The sequence below is a fragment of the Pelobates fuscus genome, chromosome 7, assembly GCF_036172605.1.
Source record: "Pelobates fuscus isolate aPelFus1 chromosome 7, aPelFus1.pri, whole genome shotgun sequence".
Taxonomy (NCBI): Eukaryota; Metazoa; Chordata; class Amphibia; order Anura; family Pelobatidae; genus Pelobates; species Pelobates fuscus.
In genome coordinates this window covers 60,294,602-60,319,348 of record NC_086323.1, presented here as the reverse complement: position 1 = coordinate 60,319,348, position 24,747 = coordinate 60,294,602, and the positions used below count along the sequence as shown (strand labels likewise).

At 38.4% G+C, this 24,747-nt stretch overlaps 1 protein-coding gene across 2 annotated transcripts in view; it reads left to right on the top strand.

The window, feature by feature from the left end:
• Positions 1-24,747, top strand: part of DPYD (dihydropyrimidine dehydrogenase) — a 968,764-nt gene that overhangs the window by 827,387 nt on the left and 116,630 nt on the right. For both annotated transcript variants that reach the window (XM_063428340.1, XM_063428339.1), the window contains one exon: positions 10,577-10,756. In XM_063428340.1, coding sequence (XP_063284410.1) covers positions 10,577-10,756 — 180 coding nt within the window. The remainder of the gene's footprint in view (positions 1-10,576; positions 10,757-24,747) is intronic.

The following is a 24,747-nucleotide window of genomic DNA, read 5'->3' as shown; positions in this document are numbered from 1 at the left end:
TCCATGCCAATATATAATACCAACTTAATATACATATTTTTACAGATAATAAATAATTAAACCATATAATATTACCCATACGACGTTACAAAATGAATGTCAACATGTCGTACTGCAGAATACATAATGATAACCATTATAAAGCCATAATTCAATTCCATTATGTGCCTGCTAAATGTATGATCATAAACACAATTAAGCCATACTCAATTCTATAATATACCTGATAAGAGCCTCTCTCGTTACATAACTTTGTTGCTTAAAGTAACGAGTCAATTATTAACTAAGTTAATAAATTAATAAATTATAGTACTAGGGACTTGGGTATTAAGCCCACTACGTCCTTGGGCTTGTGATCTAATAGATATATAAATCATAATGCTTCATTTCACATAATAATCAAGCAAATCGCTATAGTTGCGATGCTGTAAAAAATTATTACTGGAGTGAACATACCAAAAACCTCTATATTACCAGGTTATATTCAACCATAAATCCAAAAAGTTATTACTGGACTAAACATGCCAAAAACATCTATATTACCAGGTTATTCTCAAACATGAACCAACAGGTGGCGGATTTTCTGGTAACAAATGGTGCCTCAAGGCTGGACTACAATAGAATACCAAAGGTCTTTGCTTATAATTCACAGAAACATAGAATATGTGTTGTATTCGTTCAAGCCTCGAGGTGTGACTGTGTCCAGAGTAAAAATCCAATATGCTTCCCTTTGAAGCAGTATTTTAGATCTGTCCCCCCCACGAGGTAAGGGCGGGACATGATCTATGGCCATGAATCTGAGTGTGGGAAGTCTATGTGACGCTGCAAGATAATGTTTTGCTACCGGTTTGTCCATCTTTTGATCCCTGAAAGCTGTCATGATGCCAGATCTATGGCCTCGGATACGGTCTCGTAGGGTAAGGTCTGTTTTCCCTACGTAGGATAATCCACATGGGCAGGTTATTAGGTAGATGACGTGATCTGTAGTGCACGTGATGTAGTGTGGGATTTTGATTCTTTTCCCACTATGAGGGTGGGCGAAGGAGTTTCCGGAGTTCATGTGGCTACACGTGACGCAACCACTACATCTGTAGCATCCCGGTTTCTTATATATGGCGTTTTTCCTATAGCTTTGTATAGGATCATTCCGAATTAGGATGTCTCGTAAATTTTTATTTCTTTTGTAACTGATGGGGTAGGTTTCTTGTTGAATATAGTGGGTAGTTGTTTGTCCGAATCCAGTATGTCCCAATGCCTTACTATGGATTGTCGGATTTGTGTAGATCCTGTATGGTAGGTAAGTGGTAAATACATTTTGGGTGTATCAATAATTGCTTCCACTTGTGTTTCATTTGTCTCCTGTGTCCATTTTTCAAATGCCCGAATTTTGGCTTTCTCAAGTGCTTTTGGCTTGTAGCCTCTTTCTTGAAATCTGTAGGTCATATCGTTCAATTGTTTCTCTCGATTCTTTGCGTCACTATTATATCTAAGGACACGCATATATTGAGATATGGGTAGGGAGTCTTTAAAATGCTGTGGATGATAACTAGTATTGAAGAGTAGTGTGTTTCTATCGGTTTTCTTGCGATGAAGTGTGTACCCAAGTTTATTCCCATCTTTATATATAGTTACATCGAGGAAAGGGATTGCTTCATCACTGTATGTCAATGTGAACTTAACTGGTGATGTTAATTGGTTGATATTGGCTACCATGTCTTCCAATTCTTTAGACGAGCCCTTCCATATCATGAGTACATCGTCGACAAAACGATAATAGGCTATAATTTTGTCCGATGATTGATGCAAAATATGTTGATGTTCGAATTGGGACATATAGGCGTTGGCATAGGAAGGTGCCATAGCCGCCCCCATTGCAGTTCCAGCCAATTGTAAGTAAAATAAATCTTCGAACTTAAAATAATTGCAAGTGAGTGCAATACTTAAGAATTCTAAGAGGTACTCTATTGGCGGTCCATGATATTTTTCTGATGTTTCGAGTATTTCTCTGAGGGCTTTTATGCCCCCCCATGGGGTATAATAGTGTACAAACTTTGTACATCTAATGTGGCCAGTATTATGTTGTCTTGTTCATCCAACGAGATCCCTTCCAACCTGTTCAGTAGGTCACTGGTGTCACGAATACAAGTCGGTAACTCTTTAACGCTGTCCTTGATATGAAAATCCACATATTTTGCTATTGGTTCTAACAAACTCCCTCTGGCTGAGACGATGGGTCTGCCTGGGGGGTTGATGCTGTCTTTGTGAATTTTCGGGATGGTGTATAGTACAGGATATATCGGGTGCTCCACAAATAAGTATTTGGATGTAGAAACGTCCAAATATCCCATCTGTAGCCCCATCGTGATGTGTTCCATGATCCTCTTTTGAAACTTGATAGTTGGATCAAATGTGAGTCTTTGGTAGGTAGTGGTATCGGACAGTTGGCGCATAATTTCTGTCTTGTATTGATGGTATGCCATAATAACGATGGCACCCCCTTTATCCGCAGCTCGAATGATTATATTTGGGTCTTGTTTTAGATCCATAATTGCCTCCCATTCACCTTTTGTTAGATTTTGTCTATGGTCCAGGGGTTTCTTGATAATGCTTTCAGTATCTTTCTTTAATATTTGCATAAAGGTTTTGATTGAATTGTTTGTGGTCTTTACCTCCTTGATGTATTTCGGTTTGAATGGATTTTTTAATATACCTGGTTGGATATCCTTCCGATGTTCATTGTTAATGAGGGTTCGTTGTAATTTGTACATCTCTACTTCCATTTTAAACGGCTCAGGTTTGGATACCGGAACAAATATTAATCCTTTAATGAGTGCAGAATAATGGTCTGCATTCAGTATTTTGTGAGAGAGATTGAAGACATTAGTTATCTCTTCCGTATGGGTGGTTTGCCCTTGGAACTTGTGTGTCTGTCTCCCCTTCTGTCCTCTGCGTGGAACTCTGTTCTTTTTATGCCTCTGGTGTCCATTCGAGACGTCCCTGGGGATTCTTGTGGAGAAGGGTCCCTTTCTAAAAAAGGTTCTGATCTTCCCTGAGTTTTATCCTCTCTAGTTTCAGCATCCGACGCCGACTCTCCTGAACTGATATCTACTGTTTGAAACAAAGGTTTTTTAATCCGATATCTATATCTGGGTATTTGATCTCTATTTGAAGATTGTGTGCCACTGAGCTACCTATAGACTTGGTGGTATTGGTAGTCATGATTAACTTTGGCCAATTTTTGCTTTTTAAACCTGATGAGTTCGTTTTTATATTTATTGATGTCCTCCTGTAGTTTTAACATTTGTGTGGTTGCTGCTGAGGATTGTAAAGATAATACGTTGGAGATCTCAAACTCCTGAATGGAGTGCTTCACCCCAATTAATTCTTTTCCGACCTCCTCAACCACTATAACCATCCAATTTAAAGAGCATTTGTTTGCAATATTCATCAATTTCTTGCAGAAATCTGGATTCTGCCTTCCTATAGTTGGTGCATTTCTTACCCTGAACCCTCTAGGGATCCTTTTGGCTCTGTAGTAGTCAGAGATGAAGATGCCATGTAAATCGAGATCCACCTCCCGTCTCTTTAGTTTCATTAAGTCATTGTATAAATCCTTAGCAGTATTAGTATGGGTTAATTCACTTGCAGTACAGGGCCATAATACTGCCTGTGCCTGTATATCTGTGATGGTCAATGTTTCTGCAGTCTCTGCCAGAGCAGAGTGCACCTTATTACAACATTGGAATATATATATATATATATACACACACACACACACACACAATAATTATTATTAGCATTTAGATAGCTCCAACATATTCCGCAGGAAGGGGATATTTAAAGGTGAAAAATGATCTCTTATGTAAGGAGGGTATAAATATTTAGAGGTCTTAAGGACACTTACTTGTAAGTTGGGTTTGAACCTGGGTCTCCTAGTTCGAAGGCATCACCGTTAACTGCTCTAACCAGCCAATATGAAAGATGGCTTTGTATTTCTTGTGTTTATTTTTGTTTAATCTTTTTGTTATATGAATTTGCAGATCATGTTTTCTTATCTCATAATTCACAGGGATAATGTCATCTTTATAAATTATTTTCCATAATTTAATGAGATAACTTCCTACCGAATCACCACATCAAGTGCACTGTAGGGAACTCACTGTAAGCCTACTTACTGGAATAGGACAAGCCATCCTTCTTCTAGTATAATTTCAATTATGGGGACTAGCTACCTGAACTAGGAGTAGGACAGTTAATGTGATTGTGCCAGTCTCACTAGCTATCTGCACTGATCACAGTTGCCATTCTGATGTTGGCTATTACTGAAAAAAGAGCTAAGAAACTCAAAACATAGTAGGTTGTCTGATTAGTTTACTAAATGAAAGCATCTTGCTACTCTTAACTCTCATCACAGCTAATATCAGCACTGTTTTCTACAGAGGATAGAAGCATACTCCAGTGAATGTCCACGTTATATGATATAATGGAGGGGGGCACATGTGACACTCGTAAAAACAGCTTTTATTAAAAGACAGAGAGTAGAAATATTTGATACAAGTAAAAAACCTTTAAAGGAGCTTTCTAATGTTAGAAATAGCCTGTACCACTGACACATTATTCTGTTGTCAATTCACCATAGTTCGTAGCTTAACGAGCCCCCCTCTTTGAGGCATAAAAGAAGAGTTGCTTTCCTGTATAAATAAAGTATAAATAATATGTATGGACCAGTCCTTACAATTGGCTGGGCTTAATGCATAAAACAGGTGAAGATAACAGCTTGAGGAACAGGCAAAAGGAGTCAGAAGGAAATTCCTGGATGACCACAAGGGAAACTATGACAGGGCAAAATAACAAGTGCAGAGAGGATTTAAATAGACCTAGAAAGCACATGATTGGCTACTGGACAGCATCATTTCTGTGATAACAAAAGATATAAGGGTGATGTTGCACAAATGACGCAAGCATTGTGCATTTAAATTGGCGCACTAAACTCGAGAACTCTAAAATGATTCGAGATTACAGCGAGCAGCACCCGACATGACACCAGAATGACACAGTCACTGAAATGTCTGCCCAAAAATATGACAAGAAGAAAAAAATAGCTCCCACTTACCCATAAATACAATCTTTAATTCAATCCAATAATTATTTTAGCTATGGGAGTTTAGAAAATGTATATTTTTCAATTGAAAGAAATTTTTTGTTTTGTAGACGCTAATGCAACATCAATGTTGAAATGTAGAAAAGCATGTGTAAAAATAGACGGAACTATGATCAGACTTGGTGGGGCAATTGGTTACCCTCAAATGTCAATGGCTCTACTAACAAATGTGGATCAAAGACAAGTTCTGAGTTTGTCTTACAGATAATCTGGCACTTCTGACTACATGTACCTACAGAGTATATTGTGTCCATAAATAGAAGAAAACTCAAAATGGTTTATTCCCATCAAATTGCAATGCATTCAAGATTGAAATGCAACATATAGGCAAATATAGCTTATTAGGAAAGATTTCTCAACACTGTTGTACTTACAGGCTTGCTTATTTTAGAATAATTTTGACATTCAGTTTTGGGTCCACTACAATTTGGTCATTAGTGAATGAACCAGAAATGTTTCCTTAGCATAGAACATCTTAAAGGTTTGCCAAAAGCATAGTTTCTTTTTCCAAAAATTCCAGGAAGATTGTGATTCTCAACAGTTATATAAAACCTAATGATCTTTACTGTGCAGTAACAGTGGATTATACACATGCTTTTCATATAACGCCATACTGATTATTATATGCTGATATTGTGTAATGTTTGCATAGCAGAATCAATGCCCATAATTAATATATACTTTTTAATAAAAGGACATATATTAATGTGCTCCCTGATATATGTCCATTAAAGAATATTTTTCTCATTAGAGTTAAAAAGCTTTTCACAGTAGGATTTAATGTAGATTAGTCGCTCCCTACTGTTAACAGAAACTAGGATATGACAAAGCTTTGATTCATTCACTTATATGGACCGCTGGTGGTAAAAGAACAACGTGAAGTAATGTAATCATTTTAAAGTGGTTAGCTCTTAATAATAGATTCCTTTAATTATTGTGTGCTAAAGAAATTATTGTTCAAGTTTAGGGACAGTGTCAAAAAGTAACATTGGCATTCCATTTATTTAATTACTTCTGTAATTTTCAGATTCTCATAATTGTTTACATATTTTAAGTTTATATATCATCTCTTTGTTAACATTATAGTAAGCATGATTTTTCTAGCACAGTTATTATGTTGTTACTTCACCAAAATTCACTGTTCAGCTAATATTTACCACTGCATGAACAATAGACGTACCTTTTTCGTATTCTAATTCTTTAAAAGGATGCTGACATTAGTGCAATCCATTAATGTTTTGTCTTTGTATTTGGCTTTCCTTATTTCACTAAATACTGTCATATAGCATGTGCCAACAAAATGATCTATACGGTAAAAAATCTTTATAAGAATTTCACTCCATAGTTTATGATTAATGTAGAAAAGTCTAGGATATGAAATAAATTCAGATGCAACTCTCCTAGACTTCACAACCTCTAGAACACTATGGTACACTGAATTCTATTTTGCTTGCCAGGGACTTGTTCAGATCAACTGCCATTTAAAAAGTGAACTATTAATCATGATTTGTAAAAAAAAACAAAACAAAAAAAAAACAAGCAACATTTTTTTATCATCTTTACTTGTACCAAAGAAAATCTTTCCTTAAATAGTGTGGCAGATTATGTAAATTAAATAAGTCCAGGGCCAGATTAAGAGCTTGTGGGCCTGGTGCTGACAATTATGATGGGCCTAAGTACAACATCTTATCGACCAAAAACACTAAAACAGTCCTTCCTCCCAAGCGTCATTTATCTGATGGAGATGGTCCTGGAGGGGAACTCATAGGATGCAGCTATGAAAAAACATATGCCCAATGATAATCTCATTCTTTCATCTTTCAAGTAGATCCATACCCCCTAACAGCAGTGTCCAGTGAATCAGGAAGTCAATCGGCCATGTAAAAGGGTGGGCCACTGATGCAAATCACGTAACCAGAACTGACGAAAGGGGCGAACATACCCAAAAAGGGGGCATGTCTGCCCAAAGAATTTGAAGGACAGCCTGGCATGAATACTTGTCAGGCTGCCTGCCAGTCATGCAGGCTGTCCAACTAAGGGCATACTATGCTGACAGCACCCTGAGCTTGGCATAAATGCGCCTACTAATGCACTCAATCCACTCTTTCTATGGACTGTCTCCTTACCTTCTTACTAGCAGGCTGAAGCTCCTGGTATATAGTTTGGGAGAGAAAAGGTGTAAAAAGTGAGTGTAGAAGAATGGGAACATGCCATAGTGTTAGAGAGACCAAAGTCAGCATTACCTAAACTAATTTCATTGTCAGCCAGTCCACATAAGTTTTGTCTCTCTACATCCCTCTAAAGTTTCCATTCTTAAGCAAGAGTATGTGAAAAGTAGTCAGGGTTGCAACCTTTCTTTAAAAAAAATACCGGCCTTCCTAATTTGCATAATACATTTTGTATGTGTGATTCTACGGTATATATGGATTGCTCCCAGTGTCTGTGTCCCCATGTCTCCCAATGTCCCCTAGTCTTCCAGTCTCTGTGTCCACATATCTCCAAGTGTCCCCTAGTCTCCTAATCTCCCAGTGTCTGTGTCCTCATGTTGCCCAGAGTCTGTGTCCCCATGTCTTCCAGTATCCTCTAGTCTTCTAGTCCCCTAATCTCCCAGTGTCTATGTTCCTGTGTCTCTGTGTCCCCAATGCATCATGGTGTCCCCTGTGTATCACAGTGGCTCAGTGCCCCATGTCTCCCAGTGTCCCCTTGTGTCTATAAACCACCCAGTGTTCTCATGTCTCCCCCAGTGTCCCCATGTTGCCCAGTGTCCCCTAGTTTCTGTGTCATCATGTCTCCCCCAATGTCCACATTTCACTAGTACACTAGGGGAGACCTGGGGACACTGATACACTTGGGGACACTGGGAGACATGAGGACACTTGGGGACACTGGGAGACATGAGGACACTGAGACACTGTGATACATAGAGGACACTGAGACACTTGGGAGGACTAGTGGAAACTGAGACACTATGGGCACTGAAAGACACCAGGGGCACTGGGAGACATGGGGAACTAAGACACTGTAACACATAAGGGACACTGTGATACATAGGGGACACTGGAGACTTAATAAAATCCTGGGTACAGGTCGAAACATTGCGTTGTCCAATAAACCTGCTTAAATCTATCACAGTGTGTGCCTTAAATGTATTTTATACTAGGGGACACTGAGACACTGGGAGACATGGGGACACTGAGACACTGGGAGACTAGTGGGCTCTGGGAGACTAGGAAACACTGACACTAGGGACACTGGCACACTACGAACACTGAGAGACACTGGGAGACATGAAGACACTGAGATACTAAGGACACTGGCTGGGAGACATGGAGACACTGAGAGTGCCCCATGTCTCCCAGGTCTCAAAGTCCTCCAGTGTCCCCATGTCTCCCTGTGTCCCCATGTCTCTGTGTCCCCTAGTGTCTGTGTCCCCATGTCTCCCAGTGTCCCTTAGTGTCTGTGTCCCTGTGTCTCCCAGTGTCCCTTAGTGTCTGTGTCCTTTTGTCTCCCAGTGTCCCCATGTTACTAGGACACTAGGGAACACTTAGAGACATTGGGACACTGTGAGACATGCGGACACTGAGACACCAGGGGATACTGGGAGATCTGGGGACACTGAGACACTTGGTGACCTGGGGAGACAGACACTTGGGGACATTAAGACACTTGGGACACTGAGAGACTTGGGGACTCTGGGAGACTAGGGACACTGAGATACGCCATGGACACTGGGAGACATGGGAACACTGAGACACTAGGGGCACTGGTTGGGAGACATGGGGACACAGAGACTAGGTGCCACTGGGAGACAAGGGGCCACTCTGTCCTTTGCATCTCAGGGTCCCCATGTCCCCCAGTGTCTCAGTGTTCCCATGTCTCCCAGTGTCCCAATGTCTGTGTCCCCAAGTCTCTCACCATCCCCATGTCTCACAGTTTCCCCTAGTGTCTGTGTCCCCAGGTCTCCCAGAGTCCCACAAGTGCCCCTATGTCTCCCAGTGTCCCTATGCCTTCTAGTATCCCCTAGACTCACAGAGTCCCCATGTCTCACAGTGTCCCAATGTCTCGCAGTGTCCCCAGGTCTCGCAGTGTCCCCAGGTCTCGCAGTGTCCCCAGGTCTCCCAGTGTCCCCAGGTCTCCCAGTGTCCCCAGGTCTCCCAGTACCCCCTAGTGTCTCAGTGTCCCCAAGTGTCCCTATGTCACCCATTGTCCCCTAGTGTTTCAGTGTCCCCTAGTGTCTGTGTCCCCATGGGAACACTGAAACACTAGGGGACACTGTGAGACAAGTGTCTCTATGTCTCCAAGTGTCCCTATGTCACCCATTGTCCCCTAGTGTTTGAGTGTCCTCGTGTCTTAGTGTCCCCCAGTGTATCTCAGTGTCCCCTAGTGTCTCCCAGTGACAGAGTCCCTATGTCTCCCTGCAGCCTTCCCCCCATTACTCACTTACCTGAGCTGTAGGCTGTCTCAGGCTCGGAGCTGCTGTCTGGACTCTCTGTGCAGAGCTGCTCCCCTGTGGATCATTGAGTAAAGAGAGGCAGGGAGGAAGATGCTGTAACTTCCTATCCTTGCGTCTCTCCAGACACTCAACCCCTACTTGTCTCTACTGGCCAGCACTGGTATTGCATAGTAATCTCTGTTTATACTGACATTTCAGGCACCGGCTATGCAGCCTCAAGAGTAGTGTTGTTTAAAAAAAATAAACATTTTTTTTTTTTTTAAATCAATGGGCCTGGAGCTGCAGCTCCATCGGCCCCTATGTTAATTTGGCCCTGAGTAAGTCCTATATTCCCCAACAAGTTATTATAGAATATAGGCCTTAAATTATTTTTGTATATAAATTGAAGTCATGCGCTGAAACTCGCACTACCCCTGGGCGGCAGCAATGACTCTTGTACACATCAGCCACAATACGTACAATAAAAACCGAAGAAAAAGTTACTTGCACACTATCCCAGATCCCTATGAACATTTAAATAACTGGAGGTTTTTAGTTTCACTCCAATGGCTATTAAAGGGTAAACTCACCTGTCGCATAATGACAGACCTCTTAGGTGAGTCCTACACTAACAATTCAACTTGCTTACACATCAGCCCCAATACATACAATACAAATGTTTTTCTTTTCTTGCTTCCACTTCATACCTCACCCAGAAGCAATGCCATTTACTGGGGTGAGTAACTCTGGGCTGTCTGCATTGGACAGTGGAAATAAGTTAAACATTGAACATTGTTAAATAATGTGCAACTTTTTTAATCCAAGTATCTGAATAACATAGATGATTAAATGAAATGTTTAATGTTAGTATTTGCCAAATACAAGATATTATTTGGAGCAGGTGATGTGTATAGACAATTTTCTATTAAAGGAAATATTCAAAAATCAATATTTTCATATTTCACTTTTTCTTCATTTTTTAGGTATGTAGTGCAGTGCAAAACCAAGATTTCACTTTGATTGATGACTACTGCACTGGACTAAAAGCTCTCCTATATCTAAAGAGCATCGAAGAGCTAAATGATTGGGATGGTCAAAGTCCGCCTACAATCCGCCACCAAAAAGGAAAAACTGTCCCCAAAGTCGCAGATATAATCGGACAGGTTTGTAACTATTTTCTTTTTGTTTTTACCAAAATAGTATAGTTTTCCTTTCATGTAATTATACTTTGCCTTTTAATTTAACTTGGTATATGTTTTTACATGTGTGAAGTTAATGCTGAGAATGACTAATAGTTTTTTGTATAACCTGATTTATTAAATGCTTTAGATCCCAATTATGACTTAATACTTGCACACATCTATTTATCTATAACACAGTTACACTGAAATCTCTAACTTTTTATATTGTACAGGTACATGGTTACATTTTAAACATATTGTATGATTAAACGCATGTCACATATATACTGCACATAAACAGAAAACGCCCTGTTTTTACATACAAGACATTTTGTAGATGATAAAGTGTAACGTGGCAATAGGCAGAAGGATAAAATGCATGGGTAGCTTCGAGTAACAAAATATTAATCTACATAAAATAAGTGGTTAAGGACATAAACACCCAGGCTGTTATTTTAAGTGTGGGCATAGAGCAATGATTTTAGTGCTCTTTTGAAGGTCTTTAACCCCTTAAGGACCAAACTTCTGGAATAAAAGGGAATCATGACATGTCACACATGTCACGTGTCCTTAAGGGGTTAAAGCAGGTGGTTTGATAATGCCTGAACCAGATGTTCAGGATAACAATATGTCAGTAGGATTGACACCTAGAGGAAGATGTTCGAGGGACCATTGTCAGGAGCTTGAATGCATCTTTGTGTTTTGCCATCACTCAATTAATTTTCTTTAAATCCTATGTGGTCTTTACTTTTTCCCGTGAAGAGTCTTGCCATTGTGTTGTCATAACCCAGAGAGGACACAATCTAGGAAGTGCAATTAAGATATTCCAAAGGTGCAGTGATACATTTATGCGAGGTATTAACATGGCCAGCTTAAGAGAGGAACAGGTTTTCACATGAAAACATTGAACTATTTAAATGTTCAAAGTCATGGTCTCAATGTAGAGGGCAAAGAATTTTCCAATAATATATTTGGTACATTCACTCAATAATGACTGGGACAAAGCAAAGTATTTTCAAAAGAAATTAAGTAGCAAATACTTTTTATTTTTATGACAGGCAGGTACAAAAGCAGATTTGATTCTCGTTTTTAAGGAATTAGGATTTTTTTTTCAAGTTTCAAAAATGGGAATGAGTGGGTTGCTAAAAAGCAGCCCACACTTAGCTGAGATGTTTGAAACAATAGAAGAGGAAAAAAAAGAATTATTAGAGAACAACAGATGTATTGCATAATGGTTTTCTGTCACTCAATCCAAGTTTGTGGTCCTGTCATACGTGAAATAAAATGAGCAGTTGGTTTGATGAAACTGACTCAGAAATATCCATGCTATCTTGTTCTTAATTAACTAGCTAAAGTTCCTTTTCTACATATATGTTTAGGATTGGACATATGGAACATAAACGCAAATGCCTTTATAGAGACTTTAATTATAACACAATTGTAACAACATTGTGTAAACAATGCAAATGGTACGCTATATGGGCTTTTTTTGTTTGCACTTAATGGAATGACTTTCAGAGTCTACATTATTCTAAGCAATATAGGTGCTGATTAAAAATATCTCAAGGTGAAACATTTTGGACACAAATCCCAGTGATTGATTTATTGATTGACAGACAGATCAAAATGGTGAAATATGTCTTGAAAGTAACTTGAAATTTTACTTTTATAAATTGTGATATTTCATATGTTTTATTACTTTTTAATGAAAAATACCTGGGGTTGTGACACTCATTTTCTCTAAAAAAAAGTCTGTACTATTTTTTAATCAGTTCAACGAAACGAAGAGACATAAATAGCTTGTGTTTATATGAGAATATTTATTCTATTCCATTGACCTGTATATAGTTTTATAAAATATTCCACTGTCAGGTATTTCTCAATATGGAGGAACATAGGCATGAATGTAAAGGCAGTGGTACCATTCTCTAACTGAGACCACAGTGAACCAACCCTGAACCAGTGGCATAGCTTACATTCGACATTCAACTGGTTTCACCACATACTATGTATTTTTCAATGCTGTAATTCTAGTAATATCTATTGATATTTTACCACACAGATTTGTCTCCTGTCCTCCAGCTTCTTTATTCTTGGTCACCTAACTCCCATTATTAATCTGTAGTGTTGCTGTCCTTCCCCTACTTTCTCAAGTGCCTGATAGATCTATCTCTCTTGCAAAATATAGAGTAGGGCAGTGGTTCCCAAACCAGTCCACATGGCCCATCAACAATCCAGGATATATGTATTTCCCTGCTCTATTCCAATGAAGATACTGACAAAACCTGGACTGTTGGTGGGTCTTGAGGGCTGGTTTGGGAAACACTAGACTCAAGGGAGCATTGCACACAGAGAAATAAAAAAAATCTAAATATTACTAGACTGCATAAAATCTCAGCAAATTAACATTCAGATTTGGTCATACCATGTGAACATCCAAGCTGGACTCAAAATATACACATAAATAAAATAAATTATTGGACTGGATTGGCTAAAAATAGGCAATTCTGATGATGTCACCAAGGGGGCAGGGCCATTGCCAGCTGACCCACACAGCGCTGGAAATAAGGTGAGTTTTTCATGCTATTAAGGGGGATAAGGGGAATAAGGGGGGTGGGGGCAAGCCACCTTAATGGTGGGTTTTGCACTATAGGGTTAGGAATACATGTTTGTGTTCTTGACCCTATAGTGTTCCTTTAACGTTAAAGAGAAAGATCAATAAACAAGCCGAGGTCAGGGATACAGAATAAGACAATGCAAAAATATTAGGCAAACGTCAGAATACCAGAAGTAGGTAAAGTCAAAATACAAGCCAATGTCAAAAAACAGAAAATATATCCAAGAATGCACTCTCTGACAACCAACAAGTGGAATCCACGACAGGGCACTGAGAAAATACATTACAGAGTTTAAATACGCCTCTCAGTGCTGTGATTGGTCTGTATGTGGCCTTTGACCCAAAATGTGCGTGTGCGTTGACAGAGTGTGGGAACTGTTTGATTTACTATGAAGAACAGGACTGAAGCGGCCAGCGGCCCTTAAAACGCTGCACCAGCCAGGACCCGTCTTACTGAAGGATCGGGGGGCAATCCGCCGCAATCCAGGTGAATAACCTTCTCCCTGCTCAGCACGACTGCCATGCTCAAATGCGGCTGCACTGACTTTGGATTCATTTGCGGCTTAAATATCGTCGTGACCACACTGATCAGGCGCGGCCATACCGATTCGATCTCTCAGAGCTGTGACACTTTGCAGATACCATTTACAACTCCTCAAAACACAATCGTCCTCAGCTTTGGCTCTGGTCTTCTTTGATTAACCCTGTTTGAGGACGCTTCCCTATGGTGGCCAATCTTGCTCAGTGATGCGAACATGTCACATCTCATTGGAATGACTTCATGTGACTCTGTTCCTGTATTTCATAGCTATAGATAGAAGCGCCAGCTAGGCAGTTTCCACAGTGCACGCGCTGCATTTGCTATGATTGGGAGAGCAGAAGGACCTCCCATGGCAGGCTTTTTTGCGCTCCCTTGTCAGTAAGTGCATTGCGTGTCTGCCAAGGACTTGACTGAGTGCTGGAGGAAAAAAAAAAAAACTATTTTTAAATAGGATTTTCTTCCAATCTATACGTTTGCAAGGAAAATTGCTAGCACAATGTATAAATTACATCTTATGCTCGATCATAATAAAAAAGATAATAAGGAAAAAAGTGACTACAGGTATCCTTTAATGTAGCAGGCATAGTTACTGCCTGTTGTAGAACCCACATTGTAGCCTCTGCAATCTCTAGGAGATGGACAACCAGTCTGCTTAGTAACCAGAGATGTAAATATGAGAAGATGCGCCTTTCATCTACAACTTGTTGAATCCAAAGGCTGGCTGTATCCTCTTTTAACTACATTGCAGAACAACACAGCAATGGTGTACCAGTAGGCTATAGAAACATGTGCCTTTAGTAAGGGACCTAAACCGTGTTCTACCTTTCATCCACAGTTTTGTTGTTGTTGTTTTTTTGTCTTCAATACCATTACTTCTTGACTTTTAAATTAGCTTGTGTTAAATATAGTAGCAGTTAATGCATACAACTATAATAATCCTTTTTTCCGAACATTCTGGACGCCATGAGGCAGACACAGATGTGGCTTGGAGAGACAACAAAGTAACGCCATAATCAACAGATGTGTGGGTTTATGATATGAACGGATTATGTTACCATCTGTCATTTTAAGATTGTAGTCCTATCTTATTTCAACCCAAATATTATTAATAAAATTATCTTATTTTTATCCCGATTACCTTGCTTGCAGTACAGTGCTGAACATTTGGAAATATTTTCTTTGTTCTATTGTTCTATAGAGCAATATTATAAAAAAAAAAGAAAATATTAACAAGACTCTTCTGAAAGTTTCTTTCCCCCTCTGGCTTTGAAAGAGTTTATTGATCTCCTAGTAACACTGAGAAAATATTGCGTGTTGCTGAAAACAGTAGAAAAATGTGAGATCCATTTTAATATTTCAGTTAAAAGGCATTATGATATTTCCAAGATGTTAAAATTTTTAAGCATACCAGATATATCTTCTTCTCTCTCTAGTGATATAATGCAGATTGTGTCAACTTCAAAGGACCTTTCCATGTTATTCTACATAGGAACAAAAATTACAACTTTACAATGTGTTCTCGTCTTGTCACTCTATCAATTATTAACAATACAAATGTGAAATGAGAAGATGCTTTAGAAAAGCTCTTAATAATTCAAAGAACGCTTTAGTTCAAATAGGTTATCAGAAATGAAGAGCAATAGAGGAAAAAAAAAATTTTGATTGATGAAAAATTCCAAAGCAATCCTGTTTTTTTTTTGTTTGTTTTTTTGACAAAGCCGCATGTTTTCATACATCCAAAATTCTATTATTGACGCGTAAAAACAAAACAAGGTAGAGTGAATAACAATGTTAAATCTATGGTATGATCTACAGCTAATTAATTTCGTACTGTGAGTGATGACTACCAAGCTTGAAAATAAACACATCTTGGCTTAAGGGAAAAATATAATGCCTCATATAAAACTAGTGAACCATATGGAATACTTGATAAATGTGTTTAGTAAGCTATATTTCTTGATCTTTTATTGCATGGGTATGAACAGTTGTTGATAGTGTAGTCTGGTTTCTTTGCTACTACTAAAGGCATGTTTGTTGGTTAATTTTCTTTTTCTGTTTTAAAGGTAATATCCTGAAAATAATTAGTAGACTTTTTTTCCTATTATAAAATAAAATATGGAAGAACATATTTAGGAAATGTATGGAAGAGGTGGTAATGGGGCATTGGGTCAATTTGAGTCATTTTGGGACTGATTCAGGGTCTTTTGGTAAGCAGCATGTCCATAACCATCAGTCATTATGAAGAAGAATACTAAGAGAATATCCTTAAAGAAGACTATTGTGTCAGGACTACAAACATGTATTCCTGACATTATTGTCCTAAGGTGGCTATTTAGGTTACCTGCCCCCCTCAACCTTTTCTCCCACTCTGTGCCAGTTTTGCTGTGGCTCACCGCGCCTGGCTGAGATCATCAATTATCGCAGACAATCCAATGCATTCCCATAGGACAGCATTAGGAGGACTTTGTTCATATCCGCGCTGCACCAATCAGCATCTTCTCATAGAAATGCATTGAATCTATACATTTCTATGGGGAACGTTCTTGCGTCTCCATGCACAGCCAGTGCTGCACACTGTAGCACCTCTAGTGGCTGTCTAAGTGACTGCCATTAGAGTTGTTACTAGGAGAAAAGGTAGTGTTTACATTGAAAAGACTGCAGAGACAGGCTTTAGACACCAGAACCACGATATTAAGCTGTAGTGGTTTAACCTGAGAAAAAAGGGAGAAAAAATACATATTTATATATTAAGTAAATATTTAAGTAAATTTAGATTTTTTTTTTTTTTTTTACTCCTGTTTTTCCCTCTTTTGCTTACTTTCTCTCACTTGACCTGTGAACCAAATGGTGGGAAAAAGCCTAATATTTATAATATGTATATATTTTATAGTACACTAATTGCTTCATTTTCACATCTTTTTGATTTTTTACATTCAGTCCCAAATCAGGTTTTCGGTACTACATTTCTGCATCGCAGAACAGTCATTTGGATGAAATTTGTGCATCCCCCCAAAAAATATTTTTTTGTGAAATATGGTTTGGCTGAGCTGAGTTATCTCCCTGTGCATATGTCTAAAACAATAACAAAAAAAACACCCAATGTATAAAGGCCTTGATTTTCAGATACAAGAACAATTTACCAAGTCCCGGAGAAAGTCTACTTTTTATTTACAAATCTAGAGTTTTTACATTGGAATTAAATGGTGTTGGTAGCTAAAATTTGCTTTTAGAAACTGTTGGCTATAGTTCCATATAATGGTATGACTATGTCCTGGTTCCAAATACCTTATTAGAATGTTTTTAACAATTACGGCCAGGGTTCATGGAGACTCAATTATATCATTCTCTCGGTTACCTCTATAATGTACTCACTTATTATAGCATTCACTCATTATATTGCACTTAACGACTCCCAGGGTGTCTGTGCATGCAAGTTATGGAATGTCCGCAAGGCAGTAATGAGAGGTCAATGCATTCAAAAATCTTGAACTATAAAAAGCAAACTTAATGCATTATTACATGGTGGAAAACCATCTATGGATTTAACTGAAAGTATACTCAGGTGTTCTTTAGCCATTGCATTTAAATAGATTTAATCCCAAAATCTTACCCAGATAAGCTATGCAATATGAAGAATGGCACACAATTTGCCAAGCAAAATAAAACTTAAATGTAAAATTTCTATTTCATACAGATGAATCTAAATGTAAGAATTCTTACATGATAAATAATGACTGTTCTTACTGCTATAAACATTGGTGTTGCCTTACCTTTAAACACATTTACCTTATTAATACACATATTCATGCATTTGAACATTGTGATTTGCACAATTCTATATTGAGTGGTAACTGATCCATAGGGACAGTTGGGACAACATTCCCTAAGATTTTGCAGCTGCAGCAGCAGAAAAAAAAAAAAACTATCACCAACAAAAGAACAAAAATAATTGCCAGGTTAAAGGGACACTGTAGGCACCCAGACCACTTCAACTCATTGCAGTGGTATGGGTGCTGTGACCCTTTTGCACTTAGTGCTGCAATATAAAACATTGTTTACATTGCAGCTCTAAGTCTGCCCTCAGTGGCTGCCTATCAGACAGCTACTCAGTGGTGTACATACCGCGGTCGCAGGGGTCGCCGTTCAAGGGGCCCATCAAGTGGCCAATGCTGTTAGGGGTACAACTAATTCCATGGATCAGTTTCGCACCAGGGCCCCATGGATTGTGTGTACGCCACTGCAGCCAGTAGAGGGCTTTTGGAATCCAAACAGACTTTTGGTCCATTATCTGACGCTGGACGTCCTCACTGACCTCCAGCGTCAGATTTTCCCCATAGGAAAGCATCGAATAATGCTTTCCTATGAGGAGGTCTAATGTGCACACGGCCATTTCCGCACAGGTACATTAGGTCTACCTCCCGACAACATCAGAGGAGCATGGGCGGTAAGTGGCTGAAGGGGTTTTAACTCCTTCAGGATGTAGGATGGGGGCGGGTGGGGGTGACAAAACGGCTTTGTTTTCCTGGCACTATAGGATCCCTTTAAGGACAGACTACTGATAACTGCAAGTAAAAAAAAAAGTTGTGTCTTTCATGATGTAGCTGAGAGGCTGAGGTTCTAATCAAGTCAAGGTTTTGGGTAGTTTTTGAAAAAGCATCACCTTTTCTGTGTAAAAAAACCCTCAGACATGCTTAAGTCTCCTAACAGGATCTCTGAGGTCATCCATTTATTGGCATTGCATTTGGCTGCCAGATCTTGGACTCCCTAAAAGACAGGCCTGTATATTCTCTTATTTGCTATGACTGCATTAGGTAACATCATCATGAATTGGAATCACATCTTTTTAAAGCAGTTGTTTCTCAAATACCTGTTTCTATAAGTTTATGGTGTTGTACACGGTATAATATCTATCTCATTAGGTTAGGTTTTAAATATGTGGAGTTATTTCAGCTGGCAGAGTTGAATTTCAGGAGTAAAGTACAGCACCCCACCATCTTTAAACTTCACCAGCTGCCACTCTTCAGGTTTTTAAAGTAGCATTCTGATAGCAGTCATTGTAATATCACTGCTTGATAAACTAGCAATATAGTTTAGATACATAACATAATTTATGGAACCTGGCAGAACTAATATGAATTGAATGCATCACGTTGTAAAATAAAATACACCTATATTTATTTGGATTCTTACATCTAATTCTATCAGATTAACGCAATCCACAGCCCAACAGGATAAAAACCATAAAAATATGAAAGGAAAAAAAACTAAAATTTCTAGTTGTAGTAGTGCTGCATTGTGATAAATGAGCAAGGAAATTATCTCAGTGTGATTCGATGGAAAAGTAGGTAAATGTATGAAAATTAAAGTTCGAAAAAAGAGAAGAAATATTCAAATAGTATTTAGACTAATCTTTCGGTGCACATTGGTATTAGTAAACAGTGGAATAATTTAGTTATTGGTATTTAAAAAAAAAATGATTTATTTTCTTTATACCATCTGTATTATGCTACTTGACTATCTAAAGAAATACATTTGTAAAAAATGTTAATATTTATTTTAACTGCATCTGAGAAAATGGTAACCTAATGAAATGTGTTTTTCAAATCCTTCAGCATATAAGAAACACTCAGTAGAGCTGCTTAATTAATTTTCTTGTGGTGTGCACTGAAAGTTACTTGGCATATTAAATCATGTGTCCTGTTTCTAGCTTTACATATCTGTCGTATCAACAATGAGATATTCACATATTATCAATTAACACATTACAATTTACAAGGATCAGAGGAATGTTGGAATCTTTTTGTAATATATAGGAGGGTAGTGACACTCTTGCACAATGTACTTGAAAGGAAATCATATTTTGTGTTGGGTACAGATGTACCTTTAGCATATGAGAGGGTCCTTCAGCCATGCACCATGGTGTAGCGGAGCTTCAATATTTGGACTAGGTATCTCCGCCGAATATCCTCCAAGCTGGAAGAAGCACTCTATAGTGAATAGCTCTATTCCCCCAGTAACTAGACAACACACAGTTCTGGGAGTACAACTGATTTTGTTGAGCCGAATGCAGCCTTTTATGCACAGATCCCCAGTATTCAACACATACAGTGCCCATCCAGGGGTCTCTGTGTCCTGGAGATAATTGAGTTGTTGCTCGCTTAACTAATTATCTCTCGGATACAGAGTGCCCCATACAAAAATACCCCAACATAACGAAGAAAGACAAGAATCCCACACATTATACATCCCTCGATAGCTGTAATCCAAGTGCCCATGTTGGCAAAATAACATAGAGAGATAACAAATCGCTACTGGGGTAATGTTTTGACCGGCTGCACACAAAAGAGTTCCAGTGTGAAAGTTGCTTTTGCTGGTGAAATATCAGAGCTCCTGCGGACAAATAAAAGGGTGTGATTGTTCTCTTTAGTTTGTAGTACCTTCCCTCCAAATAGTGCTCTCCTGACATTTCAGCAAGTGGGGCAAAACTGTGAATCAAGGTGACCAGGAGCCACAAGGTCCAGTGGCTGTGTTTGATATTCAGAGGGTTTTCTGGTCAAGTAGTGCTGGAGACATTTTAGGAGTTTTGCAACCAAATGACTGCCAGAGAGAGGCGTTTTTGGCAGTAAACATTCGGAGAAGGTAAGGTAATGAACCAGGGGTATTGAAAGCTTTCTTGGGGAAAAGTTACGGGTAACAAGGATAGGGTCTGCCACACTTGGATCAGGCAGTGTTTGAAAACCTCTGTATAGTCTCTGTTGTCTTCCTGGCTTCACTCCTTGCTAAGTGCAGTGAAATTATCAGACCAACTAACTGACAAAAACAAACACTGGCAGAACTGTCACTTGAAATGAGAAGGCCTGTAACTACTTAGGATAAAGATAGCAACAAACACATAGCCAACAAAAGGAGATGGTCAAAAATGTATAACTAAAATAGACAGAAGAAAGGCTGCTTACTAGTAAAGTCAGGAACTGGCTGGCCAACAGGTTGGTAGCTATAATAAAATAATAATAAAAATTCTAGTATAGTAATTTAGGAACAGGCCATTTAGTAACATGATTGGGGAGGTAGCATAGTTGGAATAAAATAATACAGTAAGTGAAAAATAACAGTGGGCAGAAAGAGGTATCACCCAAGCGATAAAAGTCAATGCAACTGAGCAAAAAACTAGTTCAATGAACAAGCATGTTTGATTGCTTTGGGATTTGGAGTTCTGCCCATGGCACCAAAAAATAAATCAAATAAAAAACATTGATGGGAAAAAAGATGAGCACTTGTGGAAAACTGGTGGGAACATGCCTACATTATCTATATATTTGCAGTACACTGATTGGCCCATTTGTGCACCCTTTTTTGGTTGCTGAAAACTGGTACAGCTGATCTTAGTTTTAAGTGCATAAATCCACTGGCCGTCAACAGAATGTTAAGATTCTGAGAATTATAAATTTTAAAATGTAGAGTACTAAAAGATTCCAAGCCATATTGTAATGATATAATTAAATGTCACTGTTTTTTCTAAAGTTAAAATCAGAGGTAAGTATATTTATTTAATGTGCAGTTTTCGGAACAACCTATTTTGTGTTACTTTAATGAAATAAAAGATTTAATAGCAGTGCACAAAAAGTTATTTGCACTTGTATGCCTTGTTGACAAGTCAGTCCATATCTGTTATCCATTACTTTCTCAGATAGCTTGGAATTAAATTCCTCGACGCGAAGATTATACAGTGTGAAAGTTGCCGTATCCTGTACATGCTAGACTGAGCATCCATAATTGGCATTTTCTTGGCATTGTAAATGCACTTTAGTTACCAGTATAGGTTAAACCTCTATCAGGAAACACTTACCTGCCATTTATCGTGATGTGAACATGTACGCAACAAGAATCTTTCAGTAATGAAAATTTGAATGCACCCTTAACATCATTACTTAAAACTCTTTTTCATTGACCTTTTAAGGTTACGTGCACATCAGAGCTTTTTTTTTTTTTGTGACTGGCTACGCCTGTCATTTACTAATATCACAAAAGGTTAAAAACTTGTAAAAATAAGATTTGGCTGTCATGCTGATGAGTTTGAAAAGAGCTCATACATCATCTGCTTCAGCTGTCTCTTACAGTACTTGCCTGACATTCCTTGGAGATCAGAATGTTTGTTTTTTCTTGAGCACTATTGTCAAGTCATATTTTTGTTAAAGACATCATTAAGGTTTGTCTAAATTACATCAGGTGCACAGAGTCTACACATCTGACAGTGTGACAGTCTCTAGGGCTGACTGCATAGTAGCAATTCTAACAATCTTTATGAAAGCCATTGCTTCCATGGTCTTCTGGGTAAATAGATAATATCCCTGAACTACAGTGTTACCGTATATCTAAGTAGCCTAACTACTGTGAGGTTATTTGTAGATTCTATTTGTTGTTTGCCTTTGGTGTTTTTTTTTTTTTTTCCTATTTCTATAGCGATAAAATGTTAATAAGTAGGGTTTTAAATCAACCAGGGATTGTCATTCACTTACATTCATTCAGTATCCTTTGCTGCACACTAAGCCAACCTCATAACCAAGAGATATTATGTGTATATCTCCAAAGTGCTTTATGTTATACAAGTAATATATCTTTCAAACATATTGAAAGTTGATATTTCAGCAACAAAAGTAACAAATATTAATATATAACTTACACTGAACCTGTTTTGTTCCCAATTTGAAAAAAATACAAAAAGGTTGAACACATTTTGAAAACTAAAAATATATATAAAAAAAAGATTATACATACCCAAATTAAGTCATCAGAAGAACTATTTTGTGTGCTGCCATGTACTTGCAGTAAATGACTGTACAAGAAACATCACCATATCATTCGTGTATTGTTATGTGTGTGTGACACTATCAGTGGAACTGTACTGGAATTCTCTTGAGCCCAGCTGAATGTCATCATAATCTTTGACACTCACATTTTTTTTTTGGTTAATGTTTATTAAAATGTAAAAAAAATCTCACAAAAAGCTATTCCATACTATGTGAGACTCGCAGGTACCCATGCATAAACTAAATGTAAAGGACTCGTAAGTTCCCTCATGACATGTGCAAACAGAATAACATCCAAATAATCATATAATGCAAGGTACATGCTTTATACCCTTGACAGTGCAACCCAAGAGGGAGCATACAGATCCTAATATACATAGTGGGGGCGGTAAGGAAAATAAAGAATGGGAGATTGTCCAGATTGTCCAGGGAGGGGGAAGAATGAGGTCACCCCCAACCCGAGATTATCTCTGAAAATCATCTGCAGATGTAGTGAGAAGTCAATGTGTCCGTTATGCCATGTACACTGGAATTTTTGTCATGGAAGCTAAACTACAGGTTCTCAATAGAACACAGCTCTTCCATACGGAACCTTGTACCACAACCTATGAGTGGGGCACACTGGTTTCTATCAAAACAAAGGAACTAAACTTTTAGTGAAATTCAGAATCCTAATTTCTAAATATTCACATTTATTTTACTTTGCTGGCTGTCTTGCATTGCACAAGAAGATGCTGGTGACATCAGTCAGTGATTGGTGACTAACAGAAGATTTTCCCAAATAATGTAAATTAAAATGTGTTATCATGAGTTTAAAACATTGCTTATCTAGTATTTGGTTAAGTAGTAGGGTAAGTTGAAAAAAAGATTCAACCACATCATATGCAGCCTTTTACAACCTGTTAGTCTTAAAGAAAGACTCCAAGCACCATAACCACTACAGACCACTGTGGTGGTTATTGTGCCAGGAGACACTTGCTTTCCCCCCATTTTAAGTAGTCAAAATTTTTACAATGGAAGAGCGGAGTGGCACCCCATGGATGCCAGCTAAAAAGTCAAACTGTTCAAAAATCTCGACTACTTACAATAGGGGGCACCAGGGCATTCCTGGTATTATAAATACTACAACAAGCTGTAGTGGTTATGGTGCATGGAGTGTTCCTTTAATAAAGAATTTCTTGCAACACAAAGTCCCCTCTTCTTGGGTAAGTTACCTTAATCTTCTAATCACTGTCTTGTGTATTATGAGGACAAATCTTTGCTCTTAAAGTAGAATTGCCACTTCTCTGAAATTTGAATAAAGCATTGAAAATCACATCTAACTCGTGTTAACCTCCAATGCTCCATTTTCTTTTAAATGTATATTAAAGATCTGGAAAATGACATTATCATCTGGATCAGCCCAGGCAAAGTCAGTGCAAAAATAACTAATGAGTAGGAGAAATAGAAATATATATTTTTATTTCTGCTCCTCTGTGTATGCTTTCTCTATACAAATTGCAGGTCTTATAGATGATTACTAGTTATGTCGCGAACATAAAATTTTCCGTTCGCAAACAGCGAACGCGAACTTCCGCAAATGTTCGCAAACGGGCGAACCGGGCGTGCCGCCATAGACTTCAACAGGCAGGCAAATTTTAAAACCCACAGGGACTCTTTCTGGCCACAATAGTGATGGAAAAGTTGTTTCAAGGGGACTAACACCTGGACTGTGGCATGCCGGAGGGGGATCCATGGCAAAACTCCCATGGAAAATTGGAAAATTACATAGTTGATGCAGAGTCTGGTTTTAATCCATAAAGGGCATAAATCACCTAACATTCCTAAATTGTTTGGAATAACATGCTTTAAAACATCAGGTTCAGGATAGATGCCTCTGGAATGGGAGGTACGGGTTGAGATGGTATGCATACCAGTGTCTCAGGGGCCAAATAAGCATTTCTGGACAAAAGTGTCTGATGGGCCTAGGCAATCTGGTCCATACGGTGATCCTGTTCTTAAAATCTTG